We start from the raw sequence: 23,382 nt of genomic DNA, 5'->3' as shown, positions 1-23,382 counted from the left end.
GCCCGGCGGTAGTTTTTTACGTTGTTTGCATAAGGCTTTTTCGGCGTAACGTTGCTCCTGCTATTAGGTGGCGCAGCCAATGTTAAGTATGGACGTCGTTCCCGCTTCGAAATTTGAATTTATTACGTCGTTTGCGTAAGTCGTTCGCGAATAGGGCTGGACGTAATTTACGTTCACGTCGAAAGCAATGACGATTTGCTTCGGAATTTCGAGCATGCGCACTGGGATTTTTTCACAAACGGCGCATGCGCCGTTCGTAAAAAAAAAAAAAGGTAAAATACGCGGGGTCAACCTAATTTATATAAAACACGCCCCCCTCAAGATCATTTGAATGACGCGCGCTTACGCCGGCCCCATTTACGCTACACCACCGTAAGTTAGGAGGCAAGTGCTTTGTGAATACAGCACTTGCCTCTCAAACTTATGGCGGCGCAGCGTAAATATGATACGCTGCGCCGCCGTAAGAAGGGGCGCAGCTACCTGAATCTAGCCCATTGTTTTTTTTATATATTTTTTTATATATTTTTTGGGGGATATTTATTACAGCAAAAAGTAAAAAATATTATTATTTTTTTTTTCAAAATTTCGCTCTATTTTTGCTTATAGCGCAAAAAATAAAAACCGCAGAGGTGATCAAATACCACCAAAAGAAAGCTCTATTTGTGGGGAAAAAAGGCGCCAATTTTGTTTGGGAGTCACGTCGCACGACCGCGCAATTGTCAGTTAAAGCGACAGTGCCGAATCGCAAAAAGTGGGCCAGTCATTGACCAGCAAAATGGTCCGGGGCTGAAGTGGTTATTATACTTTCAATGGCAGAGCGATAGAAGGTCTCTAGTACCTTCCCTTCCAAGCCATCCTTTCTAAGGAGTCGAAAAAAATATAAACGCTGTTGCGATTTCTTAATAATGACTTTAACGTTGATTGTCCACAATACGTTTTTAGAAATGCATGTTCCCAAAAACTTAAAGGAAGAGACCCGCTCCACGCACACGCCTTTAATAAAAAGTGGTGCTGGTTCAGGCCTGTTCCTTCTGAAATCTACAATCAGTATCTTTGTTTTCCCTGTGTTTAGGATCAGGTCTCTCACTGTCATAAGAAACCTACCATTAAATAGACTGATCATTTCTTTGTCAGTGGGCAAATGTACAAAATCATCAGGGGATCAAATACTTTTTTACCTCACTGTGAGGGCAAGATTCATGCATGGGAGTTTACTCCCACCTACTACCATTTCACATAACCGTTACATTCAAGGCATTTATAATAGCGGTCACAGTTTGTGTTCTCAACGTTACTGTCATACCATCAAATGGCTGGTGTTATAACTGATCACATGGGCAGCACCATGACAGTTGCCCATCAAACAGAGGCTAAGATGGCACGCACTTGACTGTAAGCTGAGGAATGTTTGGCTCTGCACCAAGGATGAAATCAGGCTTGTTCGCAACTAGTACATGCAGAGCCTGCCAGGAAGTCGGCACTTCTCTAATCGCAGGCAGTGAGACATTCCTCAATCTCTGCAGCCGCGCACCGGGAAAATGTCTCACTGTCTGTGATTAGCGCTCCGCAGACCTGGCGGGCTACTGGCGAACATGCCTGAGCGCACCCTTAATCTGCACTAACACAATGCATAACTAGTCTTGGCTGAGGGAAGCAGGTTCTCACCCAGGATTTGACAGTACATGGCCCTGTCTATTGTCACTTTTGATGTGGTAAAGTTGCCCTGTCCCATTAGTAGCAAAACTCCCCCAAAGCATAATGTTTCCACCTTCATGTTTGACGGTGGGGATGGTGTTCTTTGCATCATAGGCAGCATTTCTCCTCCCCCCAAATACAGCGAGTTGAGTTGATGCCAAAGAGCTCGATTTTGGTCTCATCTGACCACAAGATTTTCAGTTTCCAGTTCTCCTCTAAATCATTCAGATGTTCATTGGCAAACTTCAGATGGGCCTGAGCTTTCTTGAGCAGGGGGACCTTGCGGACACTGCAGGATTTCAGTCCTTCTTGGCATAGTGTTACCAAATGTTTGGCTGTTATTTTGTGTTTCTTCCATTTGCAAATAATCCCACCAACTGTTGTAACCCTCTCACCAAGATGCTTGGCAATGGTCTCATAGTTCATTCCAGCCTTGTATAGGTCTACAATCTTGTCCCTGACATTATTGGACAGCTCATTGGTCTTGGCCATGGTGGAGATATTAGAATCTGATAGCTTCTGTGGACAGGTGAATTTTATACAGTTGGCAAGCTGAGATTAGGAGCACTCCCTTTAAGAGAGTGCTCCTCAGCTAGTTACCTGTAAAGAAGAGACCTGAGAACCAGAAATCTTGCTGATAGGGGATCAAATACCTATTCCACTCATTAAAATGCATATCAATTCATAACTTTGAAATGCGTTTTTCTGCATATTCTGATCATTTCTTTGATAGTGGGCACATACAAAATCAGCAGGGGGTCAAATATTTTTTTCCGTTAGTGTAGGTACTGTAAAGATCTCCTAAATGTGCACAGTTTAGGAAATATTTACTGTAGATGCAGCCGGTGACGTCACCGGTTCATGCGCTCCTGAAGGAATGGCATACCCATGCCCCTCATTCAGAGTCCTCTGCTGTAAATGGTGGCTTCCACACTTGTGTGTGAGTGTCATCATCAAGACTCCAGCCACTCTCACAGCCGGATTCCGCAAACCCAGAAGGAAGACCGCATGAATATGGAATCGCCTTAAACGGTGACGGCGCACCACTGCAAGGCTTCGTTCAAAGGCAAGATTTACATAATATGCTAGTATGCGATCCATACTAGCACAAACACCTTGCCTTGCAGTTTTTTTTTTTTCAAAAACAGTGGTTTACTACTGCTTTAAATTGATGTTTAGTTCTGCTTTATAGGACAAACATCTGTGTTGAGCAGTGGTTGTGAGAGAAAGGACCAGCATATACAGATGCTTTGCCTGGCCTGGGATGAGAATCTAATATATGATGCAAACTGTGTTCCAGTGAAATTGGTTATAGTTAAGATTTCCCCTGAAAAAAAATGTTCCTGGTTATTTGGAAGGTGACCATAAAGTCTGTATCAAAAGGTGGCACCTGTACCTACAGATCTTTGTTAAAAAACTAAGAAACACCAACATATCTCTAAATGACCAGTAGAGCAGAGACTTGAGGTTGTGTACATGCCTCATTTTATCTATGTAAATACACTTGTATGTGTATTGTAAAATAGGAATTCTCCCAAATAGGCTTTTACTTAAGTTTTGAGACTTCAACAAGTGAGCATAGTCTGCTGGTATTAACATTCAGGTAAGCTGAGATACAGCAAAGTGTTGTATAACACTCCAAGGTCAACTGGAAATGGTTACAATGCCAAATATAGAACAGACATCCGGTCTCCAAGTGACATGCAATTGGATCCTTCACTGTTTATTAATATTTAACCTCCACAGGTTTTTAGACAGCAGCTCTTTAATCTGAACAGCTTTTGTGCATTCAATATGTACTTTGTACAAATTGCCAATAAACCAGAGGACAAATGTATGTACTAACACGTAGTGCAGCATGGCATTTACTGGGGCCTTGTATTATACAATAATTATAGATCTCAATAATACTCTGTATACTTGTTTACACTCAAATAAAATGCAGGGGTATTATATAATAACTTTTGGCTAGAATACAAACGAACAGCCAGAGTCTGAAATGCCCCCGAAATTCAGCAAATAGCTGCCAGTACATTTTAAAATGTCTGAGACCCATTGCTTTTGAGTTTATGCAGCTGATGGCAGAAAAGCCAAATGGTGCATTTGGTTGTTTTTTCTTTTTTTTTTTATTATTTAATATCTGTAAGCATCAAAGTAGGCTTCAGTGCTACTGAGGTATGTAAGCAGCTAAGGTAGAGGGGTTTCGTGTAGATTAGTTTAGAAGGGTAAGTTAGTGTCTGGTAAAAGTTTGGTAGGTATTTAAAATGTATGTCAAAATTTTGAATACATGCACAGATGGTGCAGACCAGGGGTCTCTTCAGGTAAAGTTAATTTGTTAAGTATGTGCCATCATCCATTTTGTATGAATCTCATCTCATGAACTTTCTATAGTAAAGTTGGAACCCCTTTTATGTAGGAACTTGGTGTCTTTATTCAATGCCAGCAAGAGATTATTCTTGGGCATTGACTTGTTTGTGCCTGGGGCTAGAGCAGGACATAATCTGGAGGTTAAAGCAGGCTTAAAGGAAACTGGCCCTGAGTTCTGGTCAGGGCAGGCTGGACCTCTCCCAAGACATCCTGGGGTAATGTAGTGTTTTGATAGGAAGCCCCTGGGAGAACCCATGTTATGGAACTGTGGGATACCACAAGGGAGCCAGAGTACAAAGAAAAAGGGGTTAATTTATGCCAGTGCGTTTGTTGTATCTACACATTTATTGCTATATGTGTTATATCGGCAAACACCAACACTCTATAAAATAGAATTGCATACTAAATGACAGTCACAAAAAAATTGCGTAGCTGCTCTGATCCAGAGCTACAGCGGGAGTGGTTGAGCAGCCACCGTGACGGTCACATGGCTGGCATCTCCCACTGTAGCCCTGGGTTGGAGTAGAAGGGAGTGTGGGAGTCACATGACTGCCTGAAGATCTCTGCAAAAAGTATATAGAGGCATTGTTTTAGAAGGGGGAAAAAAAGTATACAGTGCATTATGGCTGGATACAAGAGAGGGGCTTGCAGTGACATAATTTTTTAAGGTTACAAACACTTTAAGCACATGCACAGGACCATTTATTTTTAGGACAAAGACATGGACAGTCCTATCAGGCTTTCTGGTAATGTCACACCAAGTGGCCCATTGCCCTGACAGCCATTCACGCAGTGGTAGCTGTGGAAGAATAACGAAGCCACTGTTGGGCGGCTATAAATCCACCTCAAAATCTGCTTTACTCTTGTTGAGAAACCTTGCTACAAACCGTGTGAAACCACTGATTCTCTTAATTTAGTACAGCACAGGAGTATTTCTGGAGTAAAAACTTCAAACTGACAGCAATGATTTTGCTATTTTCAAAAATAGCACCGATGTTTAGATAAAAGCCACCTATAAAAAAAATAGTGGGCGTAAAAGTAGTGGCTCGGGTTGATTTACTAAAACTGGTGCTGTAGTGCATGGCAGCCAATCTGCTTCTAATTTAAGCTTGTTCAATTAAACTTTGGGGTGCACCAGATTTTACACTTTCCAGTTTTAGTTAATCAACCCCATAGCCCCATCTTGCTATTTATTTTCCAGATATGTGTATAGTCAGTAATTGCACAGCATAGTGCTGCATTGGGGGGGGGGGGGTCCCTGGGCACTTTTAGGATGAAGTATGACAGGAAGCACCTTGTGTAGTGACAAATGCTTGCTTTATGGACTTTCTACCACTATACAAGGTCGTGGACAGGTTACCATAAAAATAAACAAGTTGCTTTGCTATCCAGAAACATAACTTTGTGTAATCTGAAGGTTTACTGAAGTTTTTAAGGCCAAGGCCAAGTTTCTGACCTAAAGGAAGATGGGGTGATTTTTATGGTAGATTAGTGTATGGCCTTGGTGTTTTTGGCTTCTCAAGTGTTGAGAAAGGATGTCTAAAGGCATATTTACACCTCTCCAGTGCTTTGTGGGACAGGAGCATATGCTTTAACGCAACACCTGTTGCATGTGTAAACACATTGCAGTGCCATTCATTGCGAGTGCCACCCCAACAAATTAATCCAATACACCTCCGATATACATGCAATGTAGCATACTGCAGCACACAGTAACCTTCTATAAAATCACACTACTGAACAAGAAACATCCATTGCTTGCTTGTTAGAAAACATGAAAACCTTTATTCTGCATCACAAGGAACAAATGTTTAGATTTGTGATTGGATTCTGCAGGATATGTAGAAAATGGTGGCACTTCGTGAATAATTTAAAATTATGGAAAAGGAAGTAGTAAATACCAATCATTTAGGCTGTATTGTATGTGTGTTATTGCATGGAAGAGCTGTATGCCTAGAATAGATTTTGTTTTGCCTTTTTTTTTAAAACATCTTTTCTTTTGCCAAATCTAAACTGGAAACAAATGCCACTCATTAGATGTGCTACCCAGGAGATAAATATAGTTCCATGTACCCAGGAAAGAGATCTCTTCATTCTCTTTTGTATTAAGCTAGGAATTGTCCCTTGATTAAATTATTTCCTCTGCATGAAACAATTGTTGTGCAGCTTTATTTGGATATAAAGGCAGAAGTGAGAAAGGAAAAGATGTGATTCCAAAACACTAATTTATTGGCCCATTTCTCTGGGGATTGTATCATTTGTACAGAGTACTTATAAAAGCCTAGTTGCAAAACCCAAAGTATGATAGTATTATATTGGTGGTACTTTTCATAAGAATAATACTGGTTAGAATTAAACCTTTGTTTGGTATTGAAATTATTTAGAAAGTTATACAATTGGCGAGTTGGTATAAGAAGTGTTGGCTGTTATGATGTAATTAGTCATTGCCTAACAAAATGTATAAAAATACTTTGGAATGTGTTGGGTTGCTATATAATGATTGAACTTTTTAACATGGTTGACTTAACTAATAGCTGAAAAAATTGTGTTAGTAGAGACGGCAGGTATTGGGATGTCGGCGCACAAGTAAATTTGACATTTTGATCCCAAGGAATCCTTTCTCAATGTTTTATACACACTGATGAAGGGGGGAAAAAAACACGTCTGTCCAGAAGTCTACACCCCACACTCGCACATCCACACAATTTACATGTGAATACTATACAATTATGAATGTTCAGTATACTAAGGTACCTGTTAGCAAAATGTTGGCATTACTTTTTCAATGTGCACCAGGATGCTTAGGTGGATTATGGAAACTGCATACACAGGTACTAAAAGGCCTTTTTTAATACATCTGATTCTTGCTGTATTGTTAGGATTTTAACACTACCACGTGTTTGTGGAATGGTGGTGGTTGTAGTGTGGCTGTATTGACTGATAGAGTATATTGTAAATGAATTGATGACTAAACAAATTGAATGCCAAAGGTGACAAACTGTAAATGCTTATGTCTGTTTTGTACTGTACAAGGCTTTGCCATAATGATTCCAGGGCATTTAAGGATTAATTGAGAAGCAATAATAGTGTGTATTAAAGGGGATAGACAAGTGTAAACGGTTTCTGAGGCTAATAGACTTGTAAATGTGTCTTTAAAAATATACCACGTGTATAATTTGAGGCATGAGATGTCTGGTAACAACTCTTCTAAACTTATAAATTGAGTTTGGTGACATCTTCATGAATTTTAGCCTGGTTGTATCAAAAATTTGGAGGCGTGTGAGCTTACTATAAAAAGTGGCCCATTTATAATTTGAACAGAATGTGTGTTATAGTGGCAGATACATGCTGTTATAAGTGGCCACAATTGTATGGTACACAATTGTGGTGTAATCCTTGTAGCAATCTGTTTTTTGTTTGTTACTTTGATATGTTTGATAGGATAGATTTATTGAGGATATTTTGCAGGACAGTAACTGTTTTTGCCTATGTCTAAAGCAGGAACATTTTTATAATGCCGAGTGGAGAAAGGTTAGAACATCCATCTGTTATCCCTGATGGAGAAATTTCCCTTATGCCTCGTACACACGACCAGTTTTCTCGGCGGGAAAACTGCCGTGACAGCTTTTGGCTGTGAAAACTGGCCATGTGTATGCTCAATGGCAGTTTTCCCGGCGGGAAAAATTAAAACATATTCTCTTTTTTTCCTGCTGCGATTCCCGGCAGTCTTTTTCCTGGCAGTTTTCCTATGGGAACCACTGCAGTGGAGCATACACACGGCCAGGTTTCCCGACCAAAGCTCCCATGGCAGATTTCCTGCCAGGAAAACCGGCCATGTGTAGGGGAAAAAATGCCGTCGAGCAGGTTCTCGGCTTTTTTCGGTAAAAAGTCGGGAAAACCCGTACATGTGCACAAGGTATTTTTTTTTTTTTCAACATTGGTTGTCAGGTCAGCAAATGAGCAGAAATCTTTGGCAATACAAACTGTTAATTTTTCTCCCCCCAGAAGAGTGGGACTGGAGTAGAATTGACTGGTTCTTAAAACTGTGCATGGTCCTATTGGGGATATGTCCCCTGACTTCCCATACCAACAAAATTCTATTACATTCCATTACTGGGCAAGGTGAGGGGAGCATATACAACAAGAAAAAGTTGTCAGATGTCTAGTGACAGACACATTTAGTTGGCTTTTAACCCAGGAGTACAACAAATCAGCATTCTACAGCAAGCCTCATATTGCTGTGGAGTTGCCAGATTTGCTTCAAGTGAAACACAATTTTTAATCTTTTCAGTTGGCGTATAAATGGGTTATTTGGATAGCTAGCAATGCCAATCATTGGTATGTTCAAGCTCCACCAACCTTTACTGACAGATAATGGGTCAGTAGGTGTTCTGTATTAGTGTGTGGCTTTATGGCTGGGCTAACATAATATAGAGTTACTTAAAATGTTACTATTTTACTATTATTCTATGTGTCAATGCACACATAGGCTATTATCAGCATTTTTTGGCTGAGGAAAAAAACACAAAACTAGTAGGTTTTAAAAAGAGTTTCTGAGCTGTAAAAACACCCAACTCTAATAAAAGCTTACAATGCGGCTATTCAGTGTTTTATCAACATTTTTAAGCCAAAAGCTTTTGTGGGAGTATAGTTTTGCACTGAAAAAAGCTTCTGCAAAAACACTGAAAAACTGTACAACTAACGCTACTGGTGTTTTTTTTATAACGACCAGTGTGCATGAGGCTTAAGAGGTGTACATGACCCTTTCACCTTAGGCCAATGTAGATTGCAGGTTCAGATACACCAAGGACGCAAAGCCAAGCAGATTTGGTCATCAGAATGTCTAATACTTTCCCAATTTATAGAGCACACCAGCACTGTGATGTCATTATTGGTTGAATTTTTACCTGATTTGGCCAAACATAAATGTTGCAAAGTCTGCTATCCCTTTATCTTTTGGTTAATGGACATCCTTCTGAAGCAATCGGAAATAACAATGTTACAAATTCAATGTGTGTTCTTCTGTTGTACTAGCATTGTACTATAATTCACTTTTCTAACTTTTAGCTTCACAGTTCAGCTACAACACTTGCAACAGACTTATTAAAATACCATGCAGATCATATGATCCTAAAGGCCCTGAAAATTTCTGGGGGAGAAGGAAATCTGGAAGCTGTGGCAGAATTTACCAGCAAGTTGTCAGAACAGAGAGAGCAGCTGGCAGAGGTGAGTTTCTGGTTTCCATGCAAACTGCTTTATTTGTCATAATGTATGTAGTATGTTTACTGGTAAGTCAGATAATATATTGTCGGTAAGATAATACGTTCATGCATCAATTAAGATCCCTCTAGTGCAATATAGGAATATTTGCCACTAGGATAAACCCCAACAAGCCATCAGATTTACGTCATGTTTTATGTAGCTTTTCCTTGCCAAATTGGGTATGGCTTCCAGGTGGAGATCAGGGGGTAGATTCACATACAAATAGATTAGGCCGGTTCGAATCCCCAAAGAATTCACGCCGTAAGTTACGGCGGCGTAGTGTATCTCAAGCGGCGTAATGGCGCGGAATTCAAATCGGCGATTAGGGGGCGTGTTTCGTTTAAATGAAGCGCGTCCCCGCGCCGAATGAACTGCGCATGCGCCGTCCCTAAATTTCCCGCCGTGCATTGCGCAAAATGACGTCGCAAGGACGTAATTTTTTAAACTTAGACGTGACTTGCGCCCATCCCGATTCACGGACGACTTGCGCAAAAAAAAAAAAAAATTCAAATTTCGACGCGGGAACGACGGCCATACTTAACATGGCAAATCTAACTATACGCCGCAAAAAAAGCAGCTTTAACTATACGCCGGAAAAAGCCGACTAGAGACGACGTAAGAGAATGCGACGGCCGCGCGTACGTTTGTGGTTCGTCGGAAATAGCTAATTTACATACCCGACGCGGAAAACGACGTGAATGGACGCCGAAGTATTGCATCTTAGATCCGAAGGCGTACACCTGTCGGATCTAACCCAGAAGCCGTCGTATCTTGTTTTGAGGATTCAAAACAACGATACGACGCAAGGAAATTTGAAAGTACGCAGGCGTATCAGTATATACACCGGCGTACTCGCTCTGTGGATCTGGCCCCAGGAGTTTACTGTTACTTCCAAAAGTCGGTCTATCTAGTGCAGCTTCCTTTCTTCAGATATGTTGTACATGTAACTCTTTCTGTACCTTGCATTATGCTTGGGACAGTGGTTGGTAATAACTTAATTATCAGGTGTATGCCTTAATAAACAGACCTACATGTGTGCATAAATAGATAGCAGATAGACTTTCATGGTGAGAATTAAAAAAACTTTTGCCAGCAAACTCAGGGTATAGGCCAGGTGCCCAATTTCAGCAACCCAAGAATTTTATGCAGCTGAGTGGCAAACAAGTATCAAAACCTACAGCCCTAAAATGTGTCCCCTGTGTATGTTTTGGTGTCATATTTTTGGTTTGTCATTTAAAAGAAAACTTTTAGGAAACAGGTGAGATCAATTAATCAGTGAGCTTCTAATGTTATTAACTAAATACTTAACTGGCCTAAATCAGAATGATCACTCAGTTTTCTCTTTTTTTTACCTTGTAAAGTACAGTATCTCACCAAAGTGAGTACACCCCTCACATTTTTGTATATATTTTATTATACCTTTTCATGTGAAAACACTGAAGAAATTACACTTTACTACAATGTAAAGTAGTGAGTGTACAGCTTGTATAACAGTGTAAATTTGCTGTGCCCTCAAAATAACTCAACACGCAGCCATTAATATCTAAACCGCTGGCAACAAAAGTGAGTACACCCTTAAGTAAAAATTTCCAAATTGGGCGCAATTAGCCATTTATCCTCCCACTGTCATGTGATTTGTTTGTGTTACAAGGTCTCAAGTGTGAATAGGGAGCAGGTGTGTTAAATTTGGTGTTATCACTCTCGCGCATACTGGTCACTGGAAGATCAACATGGCAAAGAACTCTAAAGCTCTGAAAATTGTTGCTCTACCTAAAGATGGCATGTCTGTAAGAAGATTGCCAAGACCCTGAAACTGAGCTGCAGCACGGTGGCCAAGACCATACAGTGGTTTACCAGGACAGGTTCCACTCAGAACAGGCCTTGCCATGGTCGACCAAAAAAATTGAGTGCACATGCTCAACTTCTTATCAACAGGTTGTCTTTGAGAAATTGATGTATGAGTGCTGCCAGCATTGCATTGATGTATAAGAAAGCCTGCAAACAGTTTGAAGACAAGCAGACTAAGGACATGGATTAGTGAAACTATGTCCTGTGGTCTGATGAGAACAAGAAAAACGTATTTGATTCAGATGGTGTGTGGCGGCAATCAGGTGAGGAGTACAAAGACAAGTGCTGACGGCACTAGGGAGCTACAGTTCATTGAGGAAACCATGAATGCCAACATGTACTGTGACATACTAAATCAGAGCATAATCTCCTCTCAAGAGACTGGGCTGCAGGGCAGTATTCCAACATAATGACCCCAAACACACCTCCAAGACGACCCTTGCCTTGCTAAAGTTGAGGGTAAATGTGATGGACTGGCCCAGCATGTCCCCAGACCTAAACCCTATTGAGCATCTGTGAGGTATCGTCAAATGGAAGGTGGAGGAGCGCAAGGTCTCCAACATTCACCAGCATTGTGATGTCATCATGGAGGAGTGGAAGAGGACTGCAGTGGCAACCTGTGAAGCTCTGGTGAACTCCATGCCCAAGGGGGCGAAGGCAGAAAATAATTGTGGCCACACAAAATATTGACACGTTGGGCCCAATTAGGAAATTTTCACTTAGGGGTGTGCTCACTTTTGTTGCCAGCAGTTAAGACATTAATGGCTGTGTTGAAATAGAGTTGGGACAGTGCCTGCTACTCCTAATGGCTGATATTTTCTATGACTATACTTGTATAGAAATCCCATTAGTATCTTTAACCTTGGATGGTCGATGTGACTATATAACAATGTCAATAGTACATTACATACGTTGAGCCAACTACAAATATGAATTTAATGATACATCAATATAATAAAGTGACAATATTTAAAGGATAACTAAAGGTTCCTTTATTTAAAAAATAAAATAAAAAATGCATGTCATACTTGCCTCCTCTGTGCAGTTGGTTTTCCACAGAGTGGTCCTGGTCTTTCTCTTCTGGGGTCCCCCAGCAGCACTCCTGGCTCCTCATCTTTTGTAGTGCCCCATAAAAGAAGCGCCCTCCCTTGGGTCACCCATGCGGGTACACTCCCATGTCCTGCTGCTGCATCCATTGGCACAGACAGCAGGACTCGGCTCCCCCCCCCCCCCGTCTCCCACAACATTGGATTTGATTGACAGCAGCAGGAGCCAATGGTCGCACTGCTATCAATCTATACAATTAGGACCCGAGACACCAGGCTGGAGCTGGTATGCCCGCCCCTGGCACAGGAATGATCGGGCTTGGGTAAGTAAAAGTGGGCTCTGGGGGGCTGGTGCACTGGTGGTGCACATCAAGAGTTTACAACCCCTTTAACCACTTAAGGACCCCTTCACGCCGATATACGTCGGCAGAATGGCACGGCTAGGCACAATCACGTACCTGTACGTGTCTCTTTAAGCCCAGCTGTGGGGTCCCGACCCAGTCCTAAGCTCCGTGACCGCACCTGCGGACCCGTTCGCCGCCAGTGTGCCGCGATCGTTCACTGGAGCTGAAGAAGGGGGAGAGGTGTGTGTAAACACACCTTCCCTGTTCTTCACTGTGGCAGCGTCATTGATCGTCTGTTCCCTGATATAGGGAAAGACGATCAATGACATCACACGTTCAGCCCTGCCCCCCTACAGTTAGAAACACATATGAGGTCACACTTAACCCCTACAGTGCCCCCTAGTGGTTAACTCCTAAACTGCAATTGTCATTTTCACAGTAAACCGTGCATTTTTATAGCACAAAAATGTGTCAAAATTGTCTGATGTGTCTGCCATGTCGCAGTCACGAAAAACATCGCTGATCGCCGCCATTAGTAGTAAAAAAAAAATGTATTAATAAAAAATGCAATAAAACTATCCCCTATTTTGTAAACACTATAAACTTTGCGCAAACCAATCGATAAACGCTTATTACGATTTTTTTTTTTTAACAAAAATATGTAGAAGAATACGTATCGGCCTAAACTGAGGGGAAAAATTGTCGCTCTATTTTTGTTTATAGCGCAAAAAAATAAAAGCTGCAGAGGTGATCAAATACTACCCAATTTTGTTTGGGAGCCACAACGCACGACCACGCAATTATCAGTTAAGCGACGCAGTGCCAAATCGGAAAAACCTGCATAATGGTCCGGATCTTAAGTGGTTAATGGGCATATAGTGATTAACTGTGCAGAACAGAGTCTTTGTGCAAAAGGTGCTGTAGTGCTCTGTGTCTCTTCGGTGTCAATGCATCCACCTTCCGGGGATAGTGTAAAGATCCACACTCATCAGAGGAGTTGGACTCCACTGCCTTATAGCAAAAATAGTCTATCGTGCCTGTAGGTTATTTAATTGGGGACCAATCCAAATATGGTATCCTCTGGGGTCCTCCGGTGTCTCCACTATAGTGAATGACCTCCAATGCTGGCTCCAGGGTTGCATTTAGTTTTGGTCAATTCCCCCTCCTTGCCTAAACTCACAGTGCCTCCAGTAATGGCTCTCCCAACGTGTCGGTGTAAGAGGCCCTAAAGAAACAATCATTAGACTTCCTGAAGCCTGTTCTGTTTAAAGCTGGGTACACAACTTTTTTTTCAACCTGTTGGCTGAGCGAAAACACAAATGAGCCAACAGATTTCTGCATCCACACAAGCAAGGTGGGTGCAGGAATTCTTCCCACCTCACCCTGCCGGGACATTGTATTTTGTCAGCGGGACTCTCCGCTATTGGAATACACTGATCAGTGCTGCAGCTATTTGTCTGCGACCCACCATCAAAGGTTTTCCAGTGGGTCTGTTTGACAGAAGGCGATCGAACGATCACCTTCTCTCGAACAGGGAGGGCTACACACAGATCAAAATTCGACTGGTCTCTGCTACACCTATCAAAGATTTTGTATTCATCCTATGGGTGAATTTATTCACTCGCTGCCTAATTCTGGATTTGCCCTCTACAGGCTCCTTGCTGTCTGACATGCAGAAAGCTAGTTGTAAAAGTCTATTTTCTCATGGTCACCAATCATATTCAAACCTACCTTGGAGGTCTGATTGTGCTTAATAAAGGCGGGAGAGAAGAGGTTACATCCCAAGAGGGTATGTGCTCTGAATTCTGGCTTTTGCAGGTTACCAAAAACTTTAATTTAGGTAAATAACATGCACTTTCTGCCTTTAACCCTGCTACAAATTCTGCATTTGTAGCTCATTTACTGGTTTCACCTATTGCCTGGAATTGTTAAGATTGGATTTTTTTTTAATGGGTTTTGTTTTCTAATAGTATTGTACTGCTTATCAGGAAAAAGTGTTGGTTAAATATAGGTTTACCAGTGGTGGTTATGTGTATGTCAAGCCCATTTGTAATAGAACCCCAGATGACCATAACAGCCTGAAAAGGCTCCTACCATTCCCCATTTTACACAAAACTAAGAAACAAAGTTTTGACTGGTCATGCACTATAATGTATATGCTTTTAAAACCGTAGTAGTGTTTTAGAAGGTTTTAATAGCGTTTTTATACCTTTGTTCTTTTTGAGTGATGACACAAAATAGTTGCATTTTAGTGTTGATGTTTTTTTCTGGTAGGTAGTGCTGTAAGTTCAGTTTCATTCTGACAGATAACACAAAACGAGATGTATTAGAATTGTATATTGCGGAGAGCAAGTAAAATGTAATTCTGCTCCTAAACATAAGGCAATACTCTCTCCAGACTTGTAGATTTATCTTTTTGTACAGTTATTTTTTTTTTCTAACCAACAAAATTACAGGTTTTTTTGACAGTTTGCCTGTAATTGAACTCAGTAATGATGCACAGGGCAAGAAAACCTTCCCAGCAACATCTTAAATATTAAGTCTTTTACCATTTAATACTGTGAATACTTCCTTCAGAAGTGATGATAAAGTTTTGTTGTGTGGCTTAGATGCAAATATTGGTTAACTGAAGTAGGGTTTGAGGAATTATCAAATTGGTATGGTAGTTTACCTGAAACATCCTCTTAATTTGGACAGAATTTTAACTGTTGCAAGAAGCTAAAGGAGTGGCGAAAATTACGATATTGTATTGGTCATGCCTTGGGCGTCGGAAATGCCGCAGAAGCAAAAAAAAAATAAACTCCCACAGCAAAACAATCAGTTTTTTGTCTTATTTCCATTCCTACTTCATAGCTAAACAGTATAGACCTTTTTTCTAAAGCTGTATGTTTCAGTTACTGAAGAATGTATGTTTTTACTTGCAGTCTTGTCGGTTGTTGAGACATGTTTCGGGTACAGAACCTTTGGAAATTACTTGTGTTCATGCTGAAGATACCTTTCAGGTGACTGGTCCTCAGGTATGGAATTTTCTTTCCCTTGTTACCAGTATGTAAGGATAACAGAAATATGTGCAGTATTTATATTAGATCACATTGATTGTCAAAACGGTCTTTTGAAGCTGAGAATGGAATTCCACTGTATTCTAGTAGATCACATAGGGAACTATTTAGTCAACACCGGAGAGGTATGCCTTCCCACCCTCAGGGTATAAAACAAATAACATAAAATATGATTTGTACAGCATGGATTGATTTTTAGGTAATGTCTCATTTTAAACTGGATGCTCTGCAGGTTAAACGACCACAGGACTTATTTGTGTAATTATTGCCACTCCCAAGAAAGCCTTTCACAGTATTTGTGGGCACTGATTGGCATATATTGGGCATACATTCACATATGAGGATGGTCATGGGGGACGTTCCTGGCCATCCACATGAAGGGGGCTTCCCTGGTGGTCATGGCGGCTTTCCTGGTGGTCCAGTGTGGGCATCGGCAGGGGGGGGGGGGCAGCACTGATAAACAATCAGCGCAGACTCCCCCTTTCAGGAGAGCCGATGATCGGCTCTCCTCTACTCGCGTCTGTCAAAAGCTGATCAACAGCTCTTTCTGTTTACTTCATGATCAGCCGTTGGTTGATTGGACACAGCTGATCACTTGATAAAGAGCCTCTGTTAGAGGCTATTTATGGAGATGGGTGTAGCGTTGTGTCAGACAGACACACTGAACCACCGATCGCCGCAATGCGCACCCCCAGGGGCGCGCGTCAGCTGTCGCATGACATCCATTCGAGAACTGAAACACCGCCCGTCATTTTGCTATAGGTCGGGCGGGAAGAAGTTAAAGGTCAATTCATTTATTTTTATGTATGGTAAAAGCATCAGCTCTTATACCTCATAATTTAAGGCTTCTGTACTTTTGCTGCTGCTGCTGCTTTTCAGTAGATAAACTTCTGTACAACCTCCCTGCCGTACTGTACATGGATCGAAATTTGGCTCATCACTGCAGATCTGGCTGAATTTCATTCCATGTATGGTATCCTAACTTGTATGTATCTGCTGTTCTTGCCTATGAATGGTCTGCCTTAGGCCATAGATTTGCCAATTGCTTTGGTATTTCTTGTGCTATTGTGTGACTAGTAATCATTCAGAAAAACCCAACAGGCTGGTTATACACAAGTTGATCATGTGTACTACCAGGGTGCACATACATGGATTGAAATTTGGCAGTTATCTTTGAATTGCTGAGTCTGCTTTTTCAGATAATGGGGAATGTTCCACTAAGTTGCAGGTGATATTGCTGTTTTTTTTTTTGTTTTGTTTTTTATGTTGGTATGTATTGCTTTGCGTGGTTTAATTCTTATTAAAGAACACATTTTTAGCTCTCTGTGTTGGCTAAAACTATTAACAAAATCTGACTCGGACATGTCAGATTGCTATCCTGGAAATGAGTGGTAGGGAGACTGAAAGTTGCAAGATGTGAGCCAACAATCCAAGGAATCAGTTGTCAGTGTAGCTGCTGGCCCAAATACAGGAATGCTTGTGGTAAGCCTGTATGCATGCCATTTCAGAGTACATATTGAAAGTTATGTGTTGCAATACATTTTGCTGAATGGACCTTCAAGGGGGAAGAGAATAAACTGCTTATTCTGTGTAAATATACAGTTAGGACTGTTAGGCTATAGCCGGTCCTGTGGTTTATAACTGACTGGGCCCTCCCTAAAAAAAAAAAAAAAATATTTTTGCAAAAATAAAACCCTAATAAATCATTATTAGCGGACACAAGACAAAATGACTTGCAAAATTCCTGCTATAACTGCATTGAGTTAACTAGATTTAGATTGTATGCTCGAACAGTGCCCTCTGATTCCTCATGGATTGAATTGTATTGTAACTGTACTGTCTGCCCTCATGTTGTAAAGTTCTGCACAAATTGTTAATGCTGTATAAATCCTGTATAATAAAAAAAAAAAAAAACTGTATGAGGTCTTGGGGCTCATTCACATGGGTGCTGTTTAGGGGACTTAGGTGAAATATCAGGGTTCTTAACCAATATAAATTCCTCAGTCCCTTTCTCTGTAGCCTTTTTTTTAACAATCATGAGTGCTTTATTGACTGATTACACAACTGTACAGAGTAACATATCAGACATGGAAATCGTACTCAGCAAAACATGATGTACATGGAGAGTAAGCATCGGTGAGAAAACATTTCCTATCCAATCAGTACAAGGTAGCCGTTCAAAAGAACAAGGAGGGGGGGACAAAGGGAAGGGAAAAGGTGGTAGGAGCAGCAGGGCAAGCATAGATTGGTGTCTGACCATCCAGCGGAAGAAGGGAAGGCAAACCTATTGGGACGTCCAGGGCAGCCACACCTTATCACGTTTTCAAGAACAACTCCGGCTAATGTAAGTTAGTTTGTAAAGGGGCAACACGGCATTGATTCTAGTTTACCAAGAGGACAGCGCAAGGGGGGCATGGGAGAACCATTTACAGAGAATTTAATTTTTGGCGTAAAACAGCAGGTACGAGATCAATAGTTTACTATGGTAGGGTCGTTGTTTTTCCTTGTGGATTCCAAACCGGGCCAACTCAGGTGACATAGGAACTGACAGACAGCCGAAGATTCAATTGTTCAAAAATATCAGACCAGAATGCAGAGACAACTGGGCACTCCCAGAAATATGTGCCCAGCTGTGTCCAACAGCGGCGACAATATGGATCCCTATTGGGATATATCCTGTGCAACCAGACAGGAGTAAAGTAGAACCGATGCAAGAATTTTACTTGGATCAGATTGTCACCAGATGAGATAACCAACTTAGGGCCGTGTTCCAGCATCCCACCCAGTCTTCCCAATCTAGGGCCGGCATGTCTAGTTTCCACCTGTCCCAAAGCTTATCCATTTTAGAAGACTCAGTGGCCAGCAGAGTACTGTATAAAGTGGACAGAGGCTTCTCTAGACCACTATGAGACAACAGATCCTCAACCATGTCTAATTGGAGGAGGGGAGGCTCGGGGAACTGGGCCCTAGCAGCATGGCGGAGTTGGGCATACTGAAAGAACATCCATATAGGCAAATCATGTCATCTAGAGAGAAAGTCAACAATACACCCTCAGGCATAATATCTGTTAAGGTCTTGATGTCATAGCTAGCCCATATCTGAGGATCTGGGATCATCCTGAAGTGTGCCAGGCTAGGATTTCCCCAGAGAGGCTAGACAGGTGACCAGCTCTCAGTCTGCAAGAAACCATGCCTAGCTGCAGCCCACACTCTGTGGTGTTCTAGTTGGGTCCGGTATCTTAGCATAGGCCCCTGTACACTAGGTTTTGTAATTCCTGCAGGGAGCCTAAGCGGACCGCTTTTACACGCACACCGCAGCATTGGAACGTGAGCCCTCAAACCACCAATACGTGGCAACCAGGACCGCCGCCCAAAAATAAACCTGAAAATTAGGCATGCCCTGGCAGTTGAAGCGTGCATTTAGCCAATCGTGGAGCGGAACCATTCCATACAAAAGAGCTAATACAGCAATCCACTTCCCGAAAGAAAGAAGCTTGTATCAACACTGGGCTATTGCGGAACATATAGTTGAATTTATGCAGGAGTAGCCTGACTGTCCAGGGGAAAGAGTACAGACTTTTCCAATTAATACGAATACCCGAGAACATTCTAAATTTGTTACAAATTTCCAGGGCTGCTGTAAGGGAAGGGCCGGTGTCATTCAAATAGTGTAGGGCATCGTCTGCATAGATCGATAGTTTTTCCTCCAATCTGCATTCCCCGAACTTCCAGAGACTCCCTAATCAAAATCGCCAGGGGCTCCAGAGCAAGGGCGAACAGACTGGGAGACAGCGGGCACCCTTGACGCGTGCCTCTATGCAACAGAAAGAGATCAGAGAGTCAATCATTAGTACGCACCCTTGCTCTCGGTGCCCCATAGAGCAACTGGTCCCAGTGCAGAAATGTGGGACCAAACCCAAAACGATGCAGTACCTCCCAAATGTACGCCCACGCCACTGATTTGAGTGCCTTCTCGGCGTCTAGAGAGGCGACCACTCGGGGACCAACATTGTCATGGGTTAGGGATAGGTTCAGAAAGAGACATCTGATATTTATATCAGTCCCCTTGCCTGGCATAAATCCAGTTTGAATGAATCAACGTGGAAATAACCGAGGATAGTATTTTAGCCAGCACCTTGGCATCCACATTGAGCAAGGATATGGGTCTATAGGAAGCGCATTACTGTGGGTCCTTCCCGGGCTTAGGGATTAGGACAATGATCATCTCTTCCATAGAGTCCAGCAAAGAATCCATCTCAGCACATTCAGAGAAAAGGGCTTTAAGTCTAGGGGCTAGAAGATCAAGATGCTGAGAGTAGAACTCCATCTGAAGTCCATCCGCACCCAGAATTTTCCCACTTTGCAACCCCCCAATTTCAGCCTGTATTTCTTCAAGAGTAATGCCACGTCAAGCTGATTCTTATGTCTGTCTGACAGCGTAGGAAGGGAATAGGTCCCAAATTGTCCTGTAACTCAGAAGGGGAAAACTGTGCCCTAGAGGTGTAGAACCCCTGAAAAAATTCAAGAAACCGAGAGTTTGTCCTCAGAGGACAGAACCTTCCCCCGGGCATCGCATACGCTTGCTATATGAGGTGGACCCTGACTGGCCTCTCGCTAACCAAGCCAATAGCCGCCCATTTTTATTACCGTACTCCAATAACCTTTGAGCGGAATACAGCATAGATGTTTTAGTTTGCTCAATATTATACAAAGATAACTCCCTTAGGGCTCTCTGCCAGGTCAGGTGATTTGCACTGGTTGGGGATTCTATATAGGTCGCCTCCTGCCTGCCAGCCTCTTCCTCCAAGGCCTCAAGGGACCGAGAAGCCTTGCTCTGCACAGAGGAGATGCGAGAAACATACTCTTGTCTGATCCATGCCTTAAGCTCATCCCAGGGCACCTTAGCAGAGTCTCCATTCATAGCCCAGTAGTTGCAGATGGCTTCCATCAACAGCTCCTGTATCCTATCATCAAGCGCCCAGAACCTAGACAGACGCCACAACTGCAGACCAGGTGGTTTAGCTAGTGAGATGGTAAGGCTGACGGGAGCGTGGTCTGAGATCCCCCTGGGTAAGTGTCTAATTTGCCTTGTCCGGTGAGTTGCGCTGGACGAGGGATATACCAGGTCTATGCAAGATAAAGTTTGGTACGTGGTAGAATGACAAGTGAATTCCCTGCCTTGGGGGGATAATGCTTCCACACATCTGTCAGCAAAAATGTATCTGCCCATTGCTGCAGACCTGGGGAGAAGCGAGCCGTGGAGTGGAGTCGCCATCCCCAATTGTATTCCAAATGACGTAGCTCACCAGGTATAGGGCAAAGAACCAAGGAACTATAGTCATGCACACATCCATGACGGTGGTACTCTGCAGTTAGCGCGGAAGCAAGGTGGAGACAGACGTCGGCACCAAGACCATCACCCCGCTAATGGACAAACATGGCATCCACTCCTGGAGACAGGGGTACCGCGGAGATCCCATGGCGGTCAGTGGCAGGTGACAAATGGGGCAGTCATTGGGAAGATAAAGCATAATACAGACCCCCAGAGACACAGGGCAGGAATGGGTTAAAGTCTGTCATACCTGCCATCGCTGTGCATTTTGTATCTGTCCATTCCATCCTCCGTGCGATACAGAGACCAATGGATGACAAACGATACAGGACCCCCAGTGAGCAAAAAACAGAACAGGAAAACCCCCAGCAGCCTGGGGGAAACAGATGCTGGCTCAGAAGCTGTCAAACGAAGGAACAGTTAGCGGTGAGGTAGCAGGGTTTCCAACCAGGCAGCAGCTTTCCAGGGGGAGGTGAAGAACGGCACTGTCTCGCCATCCTGGACCTGCAGCTTAGCAGGAAAGAGAATGCTGTATTTGTTGCGTGCCCGCAGTGCCACCTTAACCTGATCAAAGGATCTGCGGAGCTTTTGAGTCCTATAGAATAATCAGGGAAAAATAGTAGGCTGGCATTCAGGAACTTCAGCTCACCGGCTCTGCAAGCTGCCCAGAGGTCCCTAAAGATGAGCATCCGGAAGATCAGGGTGCGAGGGTTGGAGCCCGGCGGCCCAGGAACCGGGATCCGGTGGGCACGTTTCACTGTGAAATACGGGGGCAGAACTGGGAAGACGGCAACAGGGACCTCAACATCTCCTCCACAAAGACCGTTGGGTTTTTCCCCTCCTGCCCTTTCAGGCATGCCCACGATCGAAAAACTGAGGCACTCTCCATTTGGGAGGGGTTATATAGGAGAGGAACTCAATTGGGTGAACCAGTGTCCAATCACACGTGGTGACTACATAACCCATTAAGTAATTAAGGCTCTGTGTCCTGTGATGTATGATCAAGAAAACATGTGTTTTTTTGCTAGAAAATTACTTGGAACCCCCAAACATTATACTTTTTTTTTTTTTCTAACACCCTAGAAAATAAAATGGTAGTCACAGTACTTTTTGTCACACCGTATTTGCGCAGCGGTCTTGCACCTCTTTTGGAAAAAAAATTCACTTTTTCGAATTAAAAAAAGACAACAGTAAAGTTGGCCCAATTTTTGTTATATTGTGAAAGATAATTTCGGCGAGAAAATTGATACCCAGCATGCCGCGCTTCAAAATTGCACCCGCTCATCTCTATAGGTGATGTTTAAAAAATTCTGCAGGTTGTATGTTTTGAGTTACAGAGAAGGTATAGGGCTAGAATTATTGCTCTCGCTCTTAAATTTTTTTTGTTTTCTTATTTCTTTTAATTTATTGATTTTTTAACTGTTTAAAAAAAGTCACTTTTCTTCCTACTACAAGGAATGTAAACGTCCCTTGTAATAGAAAAAGGCATGACAGGTCCTCCTAAATATGAGATCTGGTGTCAAAAAGACCTCAGATCTCCTCATATTTGGAATGCAATAAAAAAAATTGTCATTTGAAAAAATAACAAAGTTCCTTTAAGACGTATGGGCGGAAGTGACGTTTTGACGTTGCTTCCACCCTGCTATGGTATGGAGACAGGTGGGGGGCCATCTTGCCCTCACTCGTATCCATACCCAGCAACTGACAGGTCCCGATCGCCTCTGCCGCCAACGGCGGCTCTGGTAAGCGGCGGAGGGCACGGGTGAGCGGCGGGAGGCGGGCCCCTCTCCGCCGCCGATAAAGGTGATCTTGCGGCGAATCTGCAGCAGAGACCACCATTATGGTTTACAGGACCGGTCGCTGAAAATATGGATATCTCGGTTGTGACAGCAGTAACCAGAGATATCCATCTTTAAAGTGCCGATGCATGAGCCGCTCGCTAAGTGGTTAATGGCCTACACATAAATGTAGTAAGGTGCATAGAAAATTAGGTAAAATTCCTAATGACTGAGGTAGCTTACACTCCAATTTTCCATAATTATTGCCCATGGCACATAAGCTTATTTCATAATATATATATATATATATATATATATATATTTTAACCTATGATTGTTTCCAAAGAAAAAGTTTAGACCACTTTCATACTTGATAACTGTGCATCTGTCACCAGGGCTTTATAAGGTCGAGACTGTTTATTATTTTAGCTGCATGAATGAGTTCAAAATTATGTAAACCATTATTTTACTGTTAGGCTCCATGCACACTGAAGCTCATAAACTGTAGTTTATTGGTGTTCTGCCGTTTTTTAACAAAGCCCATGAACTGAACTCTGTTAGCCTATGTGCCCATGCACACATGGGCATTTTTTAGCGTAAATGAGCAGTGGAGTTTTTTGGCTTTTTTCTGAACGTCCGAAAATCGCGTTC

The 23,382-nt window shown here is 42.5% G+C and overlaps 1 protein-coding gene across 2 annotated transcripts in view; it reads left to right on the top strand.

Annotated features, from left to right (window-relative positions):
- The window catches only part of CTNNAL1 (catenin alpha like 1), a 270,763-nt gene that overhangs the window by 192,937 nt on the left and 54,444 nt on the right, over positions 1 to 23,382 (top strand). For both annotated transcript variants that reach the window (XM_040353516.1, XM_040353515.1), the window contains 2 exons: positions 9,130 to 9,288; positions 15,487 to 15,579. In XM_040353516.1, the coding sequence (XP_040209450.1) occupies positions 9,130 to 9,288; positions 15,487 to 15,579 (252 nt within the window). The remainder of the gene's footprint in view (positions 1 to 9,129; positions 9,289 to 15,486; positions 15,580 to 23,382) is intronic.

This window comes from Rana temporaria, chromosome 5 (assembly GCF_905171775.1).
Source record: "Rana temporaria chromosome 5, aRanTem1.1, whole genome shotgun sequence".
Taxonomy (NCBI): Eukaryota; Metazoa; Chordata; class Amphibia; order Anura; family Ranidae; genus Rana; species Rana temporaria.
This window is presented reverse-complemented; position numbering and strand designations above follow the sequence as displayed.